The following is a 13,726-nucleotide window of genomic DNA, read 5'->3' as shown; positions in this document are numbered from 1 at the left end:
ATCGTTTTACTCGTTGTAACCTCATCTTTTATATTTCATTTAAAAAATGGGTAATTTGTTGTGTTTTGGGGCATTTAATTAAATTTGTCACTAAATTTTGGGGTTTAATAAGGAGTTGCGCTAATATTGCGCAACATAAACATTTTCAACTACCACCATTTTATTCTATAGGGTCTTGGCATTCAGAAAATATATAATGTTGGGGGGTTTTACATCATTTTCAGGCCTAAAATGTGGAATATAACATGGGTGCAAAAAATGAAAAAAGGGCCTCAGTCATGAAGGGGTTAAATTTAATTTGGGACCCGTTCGTCGAGTCTACTGCTAGTTCATGCTGAGGCGGTCCCTGCAGTGCAGGCTGAGGTCTGTCACTGGCGGGTGGTCTACGTTGATTACTTTGGGGTATTAAACGCGCCATGACAGGCAATTCTATTTGCAACCAATCTGGGATCTCCACAGATGCTGTTCCCAACAGAGAAAATAATGCTGGCAGTTGATCCGGGTGGCGCAGTATAAACAATTCTCCGTTCTTGCGAATATTCAGGCAGAAAGGGTACCCCCAGGTATAGAGAGCCCCTGCGCTCCTTATTTCCGAGAAGTGGTTGAAGCAACCTGCGCATTTGAAGGGTGCGCCTGGACAGATCGGGGAGCAGGGTAATGTCAGTCCCCTCATATGTGACCGATCCTTTTTGCCAAGCATATTGGAGGATAGTCTCTCTTACAGTGTAATAGTGCACCCGACAGAGAACGTCCCTGGGGCGCGTTTCTCTATCCTGGCGCTGACCCCCAATCCTATGGACCCTGTCCAGTTCCAGGGGTGCGTCAGGTGGTTTATCTATTACTGTATTAAGGATATGGGTCACCACTGACCTTAGTTCTGAAGCTGTCGTTGTCTCTGGTAGTCCACGCAGTTTAACATTGTTTCGGCGCATGCGGTTCTCCAGCTCATCGTTGCTCAGCATCATGGTGGTAATCAGATGTCCTTGATGAGAGACCCTGGACTCCAGCTCCGACATTCGTCGCGACACAGCGTCCTGTTCTGCGTGCAACGTGGTGACCCGATCTTCAAGGTAGGTGACCGTGGATGTGATGCCGGCTATGTCCCGCCGGAGTGCCATCTCCATGTTTGAGACTATCTCCTCCATGTCTCGTTTAGATGGTAGGGAGAGTAAGATGGCAGACATCTCCCCTGCTGTAAGTGGTAGCCCAGTGGCTAATGGTGGTGCTCGTAGTGTGGGCTCATAAGGGGTTTTTGGTCTTTCCATAGCCGTATCTAGTGCGGTATGAGGGTTCTCGTTCCCCGTTGCTTTTCTGTCTCTTAGTCTTGTGAGTGTCGGCGGTCCCTCCGACTCCTGTGGTACGGGTGCAGTTACAGTTGCTGGCCACTGCGTGTCAGGTGGCGCCTTGCGGTTAGCCATTGTAGATCTCGTGGAGATGGAGGAGGACGAGAAAAAGGGGTGAGTCTCTCCTGGAATCCTCCCGATGTCCTCGCCTAAAGGTTTCCCTTTCTTAGACATCCGATGAATTGAATCGTCCAGTCTAAACGACTGGATAGGTGGCTGGGTGATGCTGCAGGGGCAGCGGTGTTAAGCGAGATAGAGCCTCACACCGCCATAGTCAGGCCACGCCCCCCGGAAGGGAGTCTCCTGGTTTTTTTTTGCATCTATCTACTGCTAGCAAGCAGTGGGTCTACCCTCACAATGCAAGGGTAAATGCTCGTTTTTGCTAGGTGCTAAAACTAAAATTATACTCCCTGGATCCTTGGAGTCGGTTTGCTCTTAGACCAGCCCCTGGAGCCTCACTCCACCTCTGCTACAGCGGTCTAGGGATCCTTGAGTGATCACGTTCTTTACACTGTGTATAGGGCGTGAACGTGCCACGGGACATACTATTGCTGCAGCAGAGAAGGAGACCGGCTTTAGGAACCTAAGTAGCAGTTATGACAACCGGCCGGCTCCGCCCTTCAAGTGAGTATAACTTTATTTTTTAGCATCTAGACAAAAACAAGTACATAACCCTTGCAGTGTGGGGGTGGAACACTTTTGCCCGGAGTTCTGCTATAAGTAATGTGTGTTTATTTTACTTTTCCATCTAGGAAGCCCACCTTCTTGTAAATGTTTTCTTTTTCTTTAAAAAAAGCTTCTATTGCTCCCCCGCATGCTCTCCTTCCTGTCCCCTACATGGATGCCTCCATCAGCTAAGCGGCTGCTATGGAGACACCCGTGCGTGTCTGTGCGTCCATAGACACACACAGCCCTACGGCAGGCAAAGCCCCTCCTCTCCTCCCTCAAAAGTGATTGACAGCAGAAGGAGCCTACGGCTCTTTTTATTTAACAGAAAATACCAGAACACACTGCAGAAGTGTGAAGCTGCCCTAAAGTAGATTGAAAATTCTATCTGTCTGGAAAGCTGTTGATACAGAGATTCATCTTACTGCCTTTTAACATACATTTTTATTACACTTTATCTTGTATTGCAATCCTCAGTTAGTGTTTCAAGATTATTATAATTTTTTTTTTTTTTACAGAAGTTTGACAGATGTACTTTTATTTCAGCCTAACAAACAAAATCTGTATATGGCAAGCAAGTGTACAATTTGTTAAAATGCTGATGCTCTTTTATTGACAAAGCATTACAGCCTAAGAGATATGCGTGATTACCAGTGTAATACTCAACATTTCAGAGTATTGTTATTACACGCTAGACTGAGATTAACATTTAATGTGTACAGTTCCAGTACTTCACATTTGATCATCTACATCTCACTTTTCCCTGTAGTAAATCTAGGCCACAATGTCACTGATCATTTGTAAGATTAGGATAACCCCTTTCAGCAAAGTGATAGCATGGCTAACTAGGTCATTTCTCTAATCTCTGGGTTAAATTTAGACTTGGATCTTTTGCTTGATGCTTAGAGCAGTCGTTTTAGATTCATGATAATTGTAAATTTGAATGACGTACTTTTTTTCTACTTGTAGCCGGAACATTATTTTTCTTGTCTCTACAGATGCTCGGGATATTGAACAGCTTCACAAGAACAACATTACTCACGTTTTATCTATACATGACAGCGCCAGGCCAATGTTAGAGGTAAGCAGGACTGCCTTTTCCTTTTCTCCTCTTGTTGGGAGAATAATTTATGACATCCTTCCACATGTCCTTGTCTGTAAAATGAAATGTACAGACAAGGACATCTCTTGAAAATGTTTTAATTCCAAAACTACAAGCAGGGTTTGAACGCTACATTAAGGTGTTCAAAAGCAAAACGTATCAACTATTTGACTATATATCGGCTATGCAAACAAATCACAACCTTTCGGATTTTTAGACGTTATGTCATGTTGACATGTTTAAAGGATGGTAACATCACTGAGCTAAAACCATAGCTTACATCATCTCTCGCTGAGTGCTCTCCTGGGCTTTTAAATAAAGTGCAGTACCCTATGGCAACCAATTACTTATCAGTAGTCATATCAGTTATTAATATTGATTTGTTGCTGTTTAACACGTTGCTTTGCAGTGCATATGTATGGAGTGCAAACTGTAATCTAAAGCATACCTCTCAACTTTCTGAGATGTGAAAGAGAGACATCTAAGTACAGTGCGTGAATGTGGCCTGACTAAAATGAAAGTGACTACATTTTCATAATTTGGCTATCAAAGAAGTCTCGCTTATTTTTCACAGCTCAGTCACCTAACTCCCACAGTGTATGTTGCTTTTTATCCCATGCTTCTGTGTGATGTATAAACTGAGATACAGACTTTGACAGTTACTCTGCTTCATTAACTGCCACGCTCTGCAAAGCAGATGGACTATTGATTGATAGCTCTTACCTCACTGTCTCAGCACTTTCCCAACACAAAACAAGGCTCCCCTTACAGTTCTAGTGCCTGCACTGATTCCCCTGAAAGTGTGCCCCCTCCCTCTGTGATCACGCTTGTGAATGAGATGAGAGCTGTCATTCACGTGGCCATCTCTTTTGCAGACTGTGATCGGGAATGAAGAGGAGTGAACTGTCAAATTCTGTATCTCAATTTCTACTCCCACACGGAAGCATGGGATAAAAAAACAAAACTGTGGGAGTTGGGTAGCTGAGCTGTGAAAAATAATACAAGGCAAGACTTCTTTAAAAAGGGATCGCTTGGGGAGCGCAAAACATTTACCGGTATTTCCTTTTTTTAGTAACATGATAACTAAGCCTTACCACTAGTTGCTTTTACCCTTACCAGAATGTTTAAAGACTACTGGCCAAATTACAAGAGACTTTACGGGTTTCCACCATGTTACATTTGCTTTATTGCGTTATCTATCAAAATATCAAGAATTAGTCAAGTCATTCTGTAGCGATTTTTTTTCCCCACAGTGTTCACATTTTGCAGTGTACCTGATCAACAAAAGTGCAAGATGTTTTGCAGGAATGAAAGTACTCCATACTTACTTTGCAGTGTCATTTGAAAGCAATATCACGTATTCATAATGAGCCACAGATTATCTCTGCTCTCTGTAGAAAACCACACTTTTCTCTGCACAGTGGATAATGGACATTTCTGAATTGTAAGGGCTGAGACGTCATGCATTGCAAAAAAAAAGATGAATAGATAAAAAATAAATCTGTTACAGTAATCCTCATCTGTGTTTCATACCTTGACTGTTCATGATCAATATGAAGGCCTACCTTTTGGCCAGGGTTTATTACATGATGAGTAGCTTGGCATCTGAGATATTCTGCAGAGCTGTGTTTAGACATGTGGCACGAACATGAATAAAAAACTGATTTTATTGTCAAATCAGATGTGATGCAATAGTAGCTCTGTAGTCATGGATACAGCGATGCTCACTGCTTCGTGCGAGTCATTATCAGCACCAAACCCCCCGAAAATTATTTCTGATAAATGGCAAACTCAGTTGGGTCAGTGTTACCTATTGGCCAAATGTCAGAGGTTGTAATCTGGCTTTGTTTAAGCCAGGCTGTACCAAAGCAGCAAATTCTTCTTCTGGCCGAAGCGGTGGCTTGTGGGAGTCTCCAGGACAAGTATGCAGTCCATGGGATTACATTAGTGGGACAATCCAGTGAGATTGCAGTTGATGACGTGAATAAGATATTGATTTATTGATTATTGCTTTAAAAGTTGACTAGGTTAGATTTTTTTTCATACAGTTTGGTGGTATTACATGTGGAGGAAAACAAAAAAAAGAATGGATTTTTGGTAGTTAAAACAATGAAGGAAATAGTGATGATGCCTATCATTATTTCTCTACAATAACCTTTCTTTAGAAATAATCACTCAGATGCTACAAATATTGATTAGTAAATACAATGCTAATCCGGCTTAGCTCTTTGTGTCATTAGCCCTCATTCACACTGGTATTGGCCCACATGTACAGCTCCGTGCTGCGTGCAGGGCCGAATCGGGCAGCTCCCGGGAAGGACAGGTGCTGCGTGTGATTAGTACGCAGCCCCCGTCCTTCTCTATGGGACTACGCGGCCATACGCCCCCCTATGCTAATCTCCAGTGCAGGTCCGTAGGGGTGCGTGTTTCCTGGCTCGGACGCAGACAGGATCCATCTGGTCAGCGTACGAGTACGCTCACCCGCACGGACGTGAATGGCAGGTGAGCGTAGGGGGGCGTACACCCACGTAGTCCAATAGAGAAGGACGGGGGCTGCGTACTAATCACACGCAGCACCTGTCCTTCCCGGGAGCTGCTCGGTACGGCCATGCATGCAGCACGGAGCTGTACGTGCCGGACGATTCCAGTGTGAATGAGCCCTAAGGCTGTCTTCATCATACTTCAATAGCTTTAAAATGAAGTCCACAGAGGCATATTTCTTCAGAAAAGCTTTTGGGAAATCTCCCTTCTTCTGGTCCAAGCAGCACCAAACATCAGTGCTTCTTTGAACAAAAGATGGTAGGGGATCTATCAAAAGTATCACTTAAAACAGCCAACTGTGATGTTGGAAAGCACAAATACAGCTACAATTGCCTTACCACTCTTTCTATGACTACTATTAGAAAGGTCACACAAAGCAGTTACTGTATGTCATATAAAGTGTAGAGTGCAGTTTTATCACAACTGTTATCATATTGTCTAAATACTTAAATCTTGGTGTGCTTTATATATTTATTTCAGAACTGTAAATGTGAAACTTTTCCTCTGTGCAGGAGCTTACTGTGCTATAGACTGGTCACTGCTGCTCTCTCCCCTTGTGCAGGGTGACTGGTATCCGCCTCCTCCTGTAGTTTTCCACAAGCAGCGTTTAGTGGGTGGAGCCTGTTGGGTACCTCCCACAGCTCTGTGCTCTTCATAGAATGTCAACCAGCTCTATTATCTTGGGATTTGTGTTGATGTGTTGACCTGAGTAAGGAGTCATCTCAAAGAGTTCAGCACATATGTCAGACATCAAACTGGTGGACGTCCTGTTTTCTTCCTTCATCATATGTGACATATGTATGGGAAGGTGTGCCACATGCTTGGTTCTGTACAGCCTCATCTCACTGCTGCACCTGCTGAGTAAAGCGCTGTACATCATAACAATGACACGTCAAAAACACCCATGTCCCCAGGAAGGGAGTTTTCTCTTCCTTGATGAAAGTGGGAAACTCTGTAAAGTAGTTATGTTTACTTTAAAACTAACAAACATGGAAAGCAGGCAGCTGCATAAACTGTCCTATAGCTTGCAGAGTGGCCTGAAAGTACCAACGCACAAAAAAGGCATCTATTTCTGAGGCAAGGCTCCTAGAACCCGCTATTGTTCCTCAATAATTATGGGTGGCCTCACTGACCAATAACAGGGTGTAGGAGGCAACAGGCCCAGATGCAAGCAGGAGCTATTCAAGATTTGCCAGGAAGGTTTTGATTATTGCTGTCAATGTCTGTCACTGGTTTACTCATTTTACAGTTACAAGTATTACTTTTTATATAAAGCCAAAACCGTTTTTCTAGTTTTGGATAGAGTGTCCTGCTGACAATAGTTTCACTAAACAGGAAGTGAGGGGGAAATATACAGGGACACAAGCAGAAATACAAATCTCACAGGGTTTCTAGCCTTCCTCTACTAAAGAAAATAATTTGAATTCTGTCTATGTTGTTGAGCTCTTCCTGCCTTGTAAAAATGATGTTAGCAGGACAAGAAGTGAGGGTAAATTTGTGTAACTGGATAGCAGTCACAACCAGTGATGTAGGGGCAGGGGTCGCTGCATACAGATTGTGTGCCGTTCTCAAAAAAACAAAGCACAAGTGCTAAGAGTGCTCTTACTGAAGCCTCCAAGTTGGATCTTTGGTGCTGCAGTTTCTCTTCTTTTACTTTTGCTGCTAATAGGATTAATGAGCAAGCTGTAAAAAGAAAAAAAAAATACCTTTGTCACCAAAAGAGGATGAGGGGGGAGGAATCTTCCAATGGGGAAACCTGTTTAAGGTTACAGCTGACTCATTTATGAGAGATTACCTCTCGTTCCCTGTTGGGTCTCTGAAACAGGAAGTGAGGGGAAGTCTCGCATGATCACACAGAGGAGAAAAAAAATGCCTGACAGCGGGTTTAAGCATTCCCTACACACAACAACAACAAAATGTAAGGTATATCATATTAAACATGTCTACAAATATTTTTTGAGCTCACAAAACTGCAATAGGACAAACTTAGGAACCTAATATTATGAATTCTATTCAATCCTACTCTACAGTTGAAGTGTGCTGCACTCACTAGATTCTGCTTCCATTAGGTTCTATGAAGATCGTTGGAGGTTGGAGTGAGCTATACTCACTAGATTTTGCTTCCATTAGGTTCTTTGAAGATCGTTGGAGGTTGGAGTGTGCTATACTCACTAGATTCTGATTCCATTAGGTTCTATGAAGATTACAGGAGGTTGGAGTGTGCATACTCACTAGATTCTGCTTCCATTAGGTTCTATGAAGATTACAGTAGGTTGGAGTGTGCTATACTCACTAGATTCTGCTTCCATTAGGTTCTATGAAGATCATTTGAGGTTGGAGTGTGCTGCACTCACTAGATTCTGCTTCCATTAGATACTGTGAAGATTACAGGAGGTTGAATTGTGCTATACTCACAAGATTCTGCTTCTGTGAAGCCTAAATAAACTCAGATGTTGCCGTATATAAAAGCCATGGCTCATTCACAACAAATGAAATGTGAGAAAATATCTAGGTATGGCACCTTGAAGGAGGCCTGATATGAGAGATAGAGATTTGCTCCACAGATTTCATATAGACCTTCTAGAAAATGTTTCAAGCTTTAAAAAGTGCCAGCAGGTTCTTACAGTGCAGACATACATAAAAAAAAAAAAATGTGCCTAAGTTGTCAAAGCCTCTTAAATGAATATTTTAATGCATTATTGTCAAAGATGTGAGGACAGAAGATGGGTAAAGGTAACCTCTTATGAGAACAATGTGTGCTTCCACTGTCATACTGATTCTCTGGCTTCAGTACTCTGAGTCATTGACCCTGAACAAGCACGCAGGAAGTGATGTCTGAACTCTTGATTCACATTCTTTTCATGGGCAGTGACTGAATGTACTGAAACCAGATTTCTCTCATGACACGTCTGCCCTCTGATGGGAATGATACATCGTTGAAAATCAACTCTTAAAAATAGTTTTATGAATTCCATGGGTACACATACCATACAGATCTACTAGATCTTTTGTAGTAGCATTAAATAAAGAAAGTTGAAACAAAACTTTAAAACAGTATTAGTTTGTCTGGTACAGAAAGTCCAGAAAGAAGAGCTGCATGAAATGTTCAGTACACTGAAGGTTTAGGAAGAGGTATGCAGAACGTCAGCAATACTTAAGTGTTAGTACAAGAGGTCATGTCTTGGAAATGGGAGGGTGGATATCTTAGTATTATCATAGGAAGCTGTGCTGTACGTAAGAGCTGGGGGAAACTTGGAATGAATACACCCATAAAAGTTACCAATTGCAATTAAAAATTAGTGTTATACAAGATTTTTTATGAGAATGGTTGTCATTTTTGTAAATAATATCCATAAATGATATACATTTAAAGACAAAGGGGTTGTTATAGCATGACACAGAACAGAGCTGTGTGATCACAGATATGATTTTCCACTGATTTGATTGCTGTGGGTACACCATAATCCAGTACTTGGCACAGTTAAGCTTACCAAAGGCGTTGATGTTAAGCAGCATAGCACCACACAAGGAGTAGCCCTCTGTGGCTACTTTCCTGCAAGCTATCACCAGGTTGTGAACCTTGGGATCCTCCCACAGTAGGGGTTGCAGGAACAGAGTGGCTACAATGCAGCAAAAGTTTATAAGGTTACAGGAGATCATAGTATGTGCAAAATCAGGGCAGATGAAAAAAAGAGAGGTCAGCACCCAGGCTGAGGTCAGAGCAGGCGGCAAGCAAGAGAGTGGTCAGGAACAGACAGAGTCAGGGTGGGGACATGAGCAGGGTCAGGCAATCTGGGTCAACAACAGGCAAATCAGAAACTAGCATGCAACGTAGCTGGCAAGAAGGCACAGCACCAGCCATCAGAAAGGGAGGCCTTTAAATAACTTCCAAGTATGTGAGCATGCCTAGCATCAGAGGCACATGCCTCTGATGCTAACCACAGTCATAGCTAAGAGGCCATGTTTTGGCACGTGTGTGCATTGCACTGCAAATTGACAGGATGGGTCCTGTCCTTGGCTGTAGAGATGTGGATCCTGGAGGTACTGTAACATTTGTAAAATGGTCTCATTATTTCAGGCTCCATTTCATGTAGTAGCTAGGTCACTGTGAAATATGTTGAATGGTATTCTTGTTCTAATGAAGCAGCTTTAGAAAAGAAGTAAACATATGAAATTATTTCTTCCATTCTTACTATTTCTTCCATTCATTGGCTGTTCGTTAGGGAAGCAGTTCACACTGCCCAGTTTACAGTTAACTCATAAAGGGAGAATCTGGAAAACTATGTCATACTGTCATAATACTATAACACAAACCATGTAAAAAATAAAGGTCACATAAGTCATGCTTTTTTTAACTTTGCCAGTCCGAAACAGGTTTTTCCTGTTAGCAACATTTGTTGATCTGTTTGCTATGCTTACGCTACTCTCATAAGTATACCATTTACTGCCTTCGTAACTGCTTTGAGCCTCTCTCTGAACACTACTGAGAGTGGGGAGTATTAAACATGGTAACATAACATAGTCATGTTAAACAAATCTACAACCCTTATTATTTAGAAAAAACAATGGGGAGCTCATGACTCTGTCCAGTCAGAAAGGCAATTCATTCCTATGGTTGGTCTGGACACCTCTGGGTGGCTGTGTCTCCCATGAGTATAGAGGTCACTGTGAGGTTTTTACTGCTGTCTGTATCCTCATTAGAAAGATTTATTCTGGCTTCCTGTCCTTGAGGCAACAGGAAGTGAGAGGAAATCTACCCCAAGGAAGGGAAAAGTAAGAGTTATTATGGGAAAAAGATGTCTCCATTGAAGCTTTATCACCAATCCTTGTTTCCACGACAACCCACAATTTTCAAAATCCAATTGTCACAGGGACAGAAGGAAAGGTGAAATCTTCTCAACAGGGGCACACACAGCAAAACAAACTTTACAGGGGGTTAACCCTTCCCTATGCTATCCAAGACAAAAAAAATGGCTGGAGCTGCAGTTAAAAAATTTACCTGTTCCAACTTGCATACAAATTCAACTTAAGAACAAACCTACAGTCCCTATCTTGTTCATAACCCGGGGACTGCCTGTATATGTATGTAAGCTGTTTACTTGGAATTATGCTTTCAAACCAAGAAGCTATTTTTTTACCGTTTACTGAGGCACAGATTTTTTGCATAAACTTGATGTATTATATAGCAAAGTATGATGGGAGGTTCTGCCTGCACTACTGAATTAAGCTGCACAGAGCATGTTCTACCAGTGAAACTGACCCCCACCACAGTGGTCATTCCCCAGTATCCTGTACCCAGGAGACATTTCTCACCCAGTCACCAGTGAGTTGGCATACAGAGCTCCCTACCCAGACCTGTCTATAAGCTGCATTCAATAACCCCTTCAGTGATTAGCTTATGTACATCAATCCTTCCGTGACCAGTATTAACCCCTTAGTGACCAGTCTCTGGTGTATGCGGCCCCTCAGGGACCATTCTTCTATTTTTGCACATTAAGCTCTAATATACGCAATAACTCTTTAGTGACCAGTTTCTGGTGTATGCACAACCCTTGTTGGCCAGTTTGCAGTGCATGCACATTAAGCCCTTGGTAACCAGTCTCCAGTGAACATACATTAATCCCTCAGTAAACAATCTCCGGGATAAGCGCCGGATCGCTTGTATCTGAACAGCCGTCGCCGGCTGTTTACAACGGTACCAAGAACATAACTGCAGCAGCTGTGTTCTTGGTAAAACTGCTTCAGGAGGCAGATGTTTATAAACGGCCACCAGCCTGAAGTGGTTAAAGTGACCCTGTCAGTCACCTAAAAAAAAAAGCGGCAGGTGCATGTCCCTAATATAAGGATTATCCATGCTGATATTTTGAGTGTTACACTGGAGTATAACTTTAAAACCAGGTCCAGGTCATCTAAAAGTGGTGGTCCTTAAGTGGTCTCAAAAGGAGGCTATAACTAAAAGGCATGAGGGCGCAAATACTTGTGTGAGTAGGTGCTAATGAGGGAAGATGTCACTTACATTTTGTCCGAGGGGTGGAGGAGAAGGCGGCCTCTGGTGGAGATCGAGGGGTTGAGGAGGAGAGCCTTGGCTGAGTGGGTGTTCGGCAGTGGGAACCCGTCCACACAAGTGGGTGGCTGGAGACGGAAAGAGAGAGGGGAGAGCCGAATGTCCGTTCGTGTCACTGCTGTGTCTGCAGGAGGTAGACTGAGTCGGACTCTGTGGCTTCCGGTCGGCTACTACGGGCGTGACTTGGGCCGCAGGAACCGCTCTGTGGATGGTAGAGTCCTATGCCTGTCAGTGTGGGGAGGAGGACGGCATGGGGATTGCCGACCAGCGGCAGTGGAGGGACGTGGTCCCGATGACAGTCGGCGGCGACAAATTAGCTGGCGAGCAGTGGGAACTATGCGTCTCCTAAGTGCAGATCCAGCTTTCTATTTAGACGGCTGCTGGCTCGGGCCCTGAGGGGGCCCAGCGAGCGGCCGTCTAATATGCTCTCCTATGTCTGGGGTAATGGGGCCAATGCTAGAGTGAGTGCGCCTCACATACATTGTCAGTTGTTGACGTCACTGCGCCTGCGCAGCTCCTGGTCTTGTCCTCAGTGCGCTTGCATGGCAGAAAGCGTCTCCGAAGCTCTTTTCTGCGCCTGCGTGCCCATCAGTGAACTTTGAAGCGGTATGGCGGACCTGGGCTCGCAGGCCAGCAGAAACGGCCCCGCGTGCCCACTCTGGCACGCGTGCCATAGGTTCGCCACTGCTGATCTAAGACATGTTGTCACAGGGATTGGAAAAGAGGGCAAATCTCCACAATAGTGGTACAGACAACAATAAAAACCAATTACACATTTTGACCCTTCCCTAATCTATCAAAAACTAAAAGAAAAAAAAGGTTTTGGCTGTAGCCCAAAGTTAAGTTGCTGGATAGCTTTGTGCGCATACTAGGATTTTGGTCTTGACCTCTGTGTTATCCTTTGTATCCATGCCATTAGGAAGTACAGTGTTGCCAACATAGATAACTACAGAAGTTGTTTAAGCTTGCTTATTATATTACTGAGTAACAGAAGTAAGATTTATGAGCACAGCCGCATTTATGATCAGGCACAGTAGGCCTATGCTTAAAGGTGACAGAGGACCAGAGAAGCTTTTCCTTGTATGGATGTTTGGTAGATTTTTTTTCTCCTCGTGAGAAGAGATGCAACAAAAACAAGTAAATTATCTGTGGATAAAGCTGGCCATAAACTGGTAAATTTTCATACAAATGTTCATATCAAAGAACTTGTCAGAACATTCAATAAAGCTATCAGACTTGTCAAATGTCGTAAAATTTTTTGTTTAATTTGGGTTTCTGTAGGCATATAACCTCATGTCAGAGGTTATGTGCCCACAGGCTCCATTGACAAAAATAATGTCCTGTTTACAAGTATTAAATTACAGCATCATAGTAAATTGTAAAGTAAAATTGATCCTTCATGGTCTTGGTAATGGATTTTCAGAAGGTTTACCTAAGTAAAACATGTCTTCTGCTCACAAGATTTTCCTGAGTCACGCTTGTTGAGATGTGCAGCACAAGCAGATGTACAACTGTTCTAAGGGCTTGAAGGGCATCCTCCAGACTTTCAGAGTTCCCGCAAGTAACCACCAACAGTTTTCATAGTGGCAACTTGTGTACACCAAAAATTGCAATGTTCTTGAAAAGGTTATTTTAGTCCTTTTGTTGACGGTAAAAGTTAGATTGGGGTTGACAAACCTGAAAGGACTGGCCAGATGGCAAGCACACAGTGATTTGCATATAACAAAACAGATTAAACTTTCGGGTGAACATTGAAGTAACACGTATTGTAACACATTTTCCTGGAAATCATCTATGATTGGAGCATGGTTTCTACAAAACAGCATACTACAATAGCCTGTATACTACTTGGAGATCCTTTTAATGTGTGTGTTTTTTTTTTTTTTGTTTTTTTTTTGGGGTGGGGGTGTAAAAATATAGATTACATATTAAAGTATAAGTACACTTTCAAACAAGTGCATGTTTTTTTTTTGCCCACACACACACACACACACACACACACACACACAC

At 42.9% G+C, this 13,726-nt stretch overlaps 1 protein-coding gene across 1 annotated transcript in view; it reads left to right on the top strand.

The window, feature by feature from the left end:
• DUSP22 (dual specificity phosphatase 22) overlaps window positions 1–13,726 on the top strand; it is an 84,673-nt gene that overhangs the window by 39,624 nt on the left and 31,323 nt on the right. The window contains exon 3 of the mRNA XM_018564343.1: window positions 3,008–3,090. Within this exon, the coding sequence (XP_018419845.1) occupies window positions 3,008–3,090 (83 nt within the window). The remainder of the gene's footprint in view (window positions 1–3,007; window positions 3,091–13,726) is intronic.

This window comes from Nanorana parkeri, unplaced genomic scaffold (assembly GCF_000935625.1).
Source record: "Nanorana parkeri isolate BGI_ZX_2015 unplaced genomic scaffold, ASM93562v1 scaffold746, whole genome shotgun sequence".
NCBI classification, from domain to species: domain Eukaryota; kingdom Metazoa; phylum Chordata; class Amphibia; order Anura; family Dicroglossidae; genus Nanorana; species Nanorana parkeri.
Note: the sequence above shows the minus strand (reverse complement) of the source record. Positions and strands in the feature narration are given on the sequence as shown.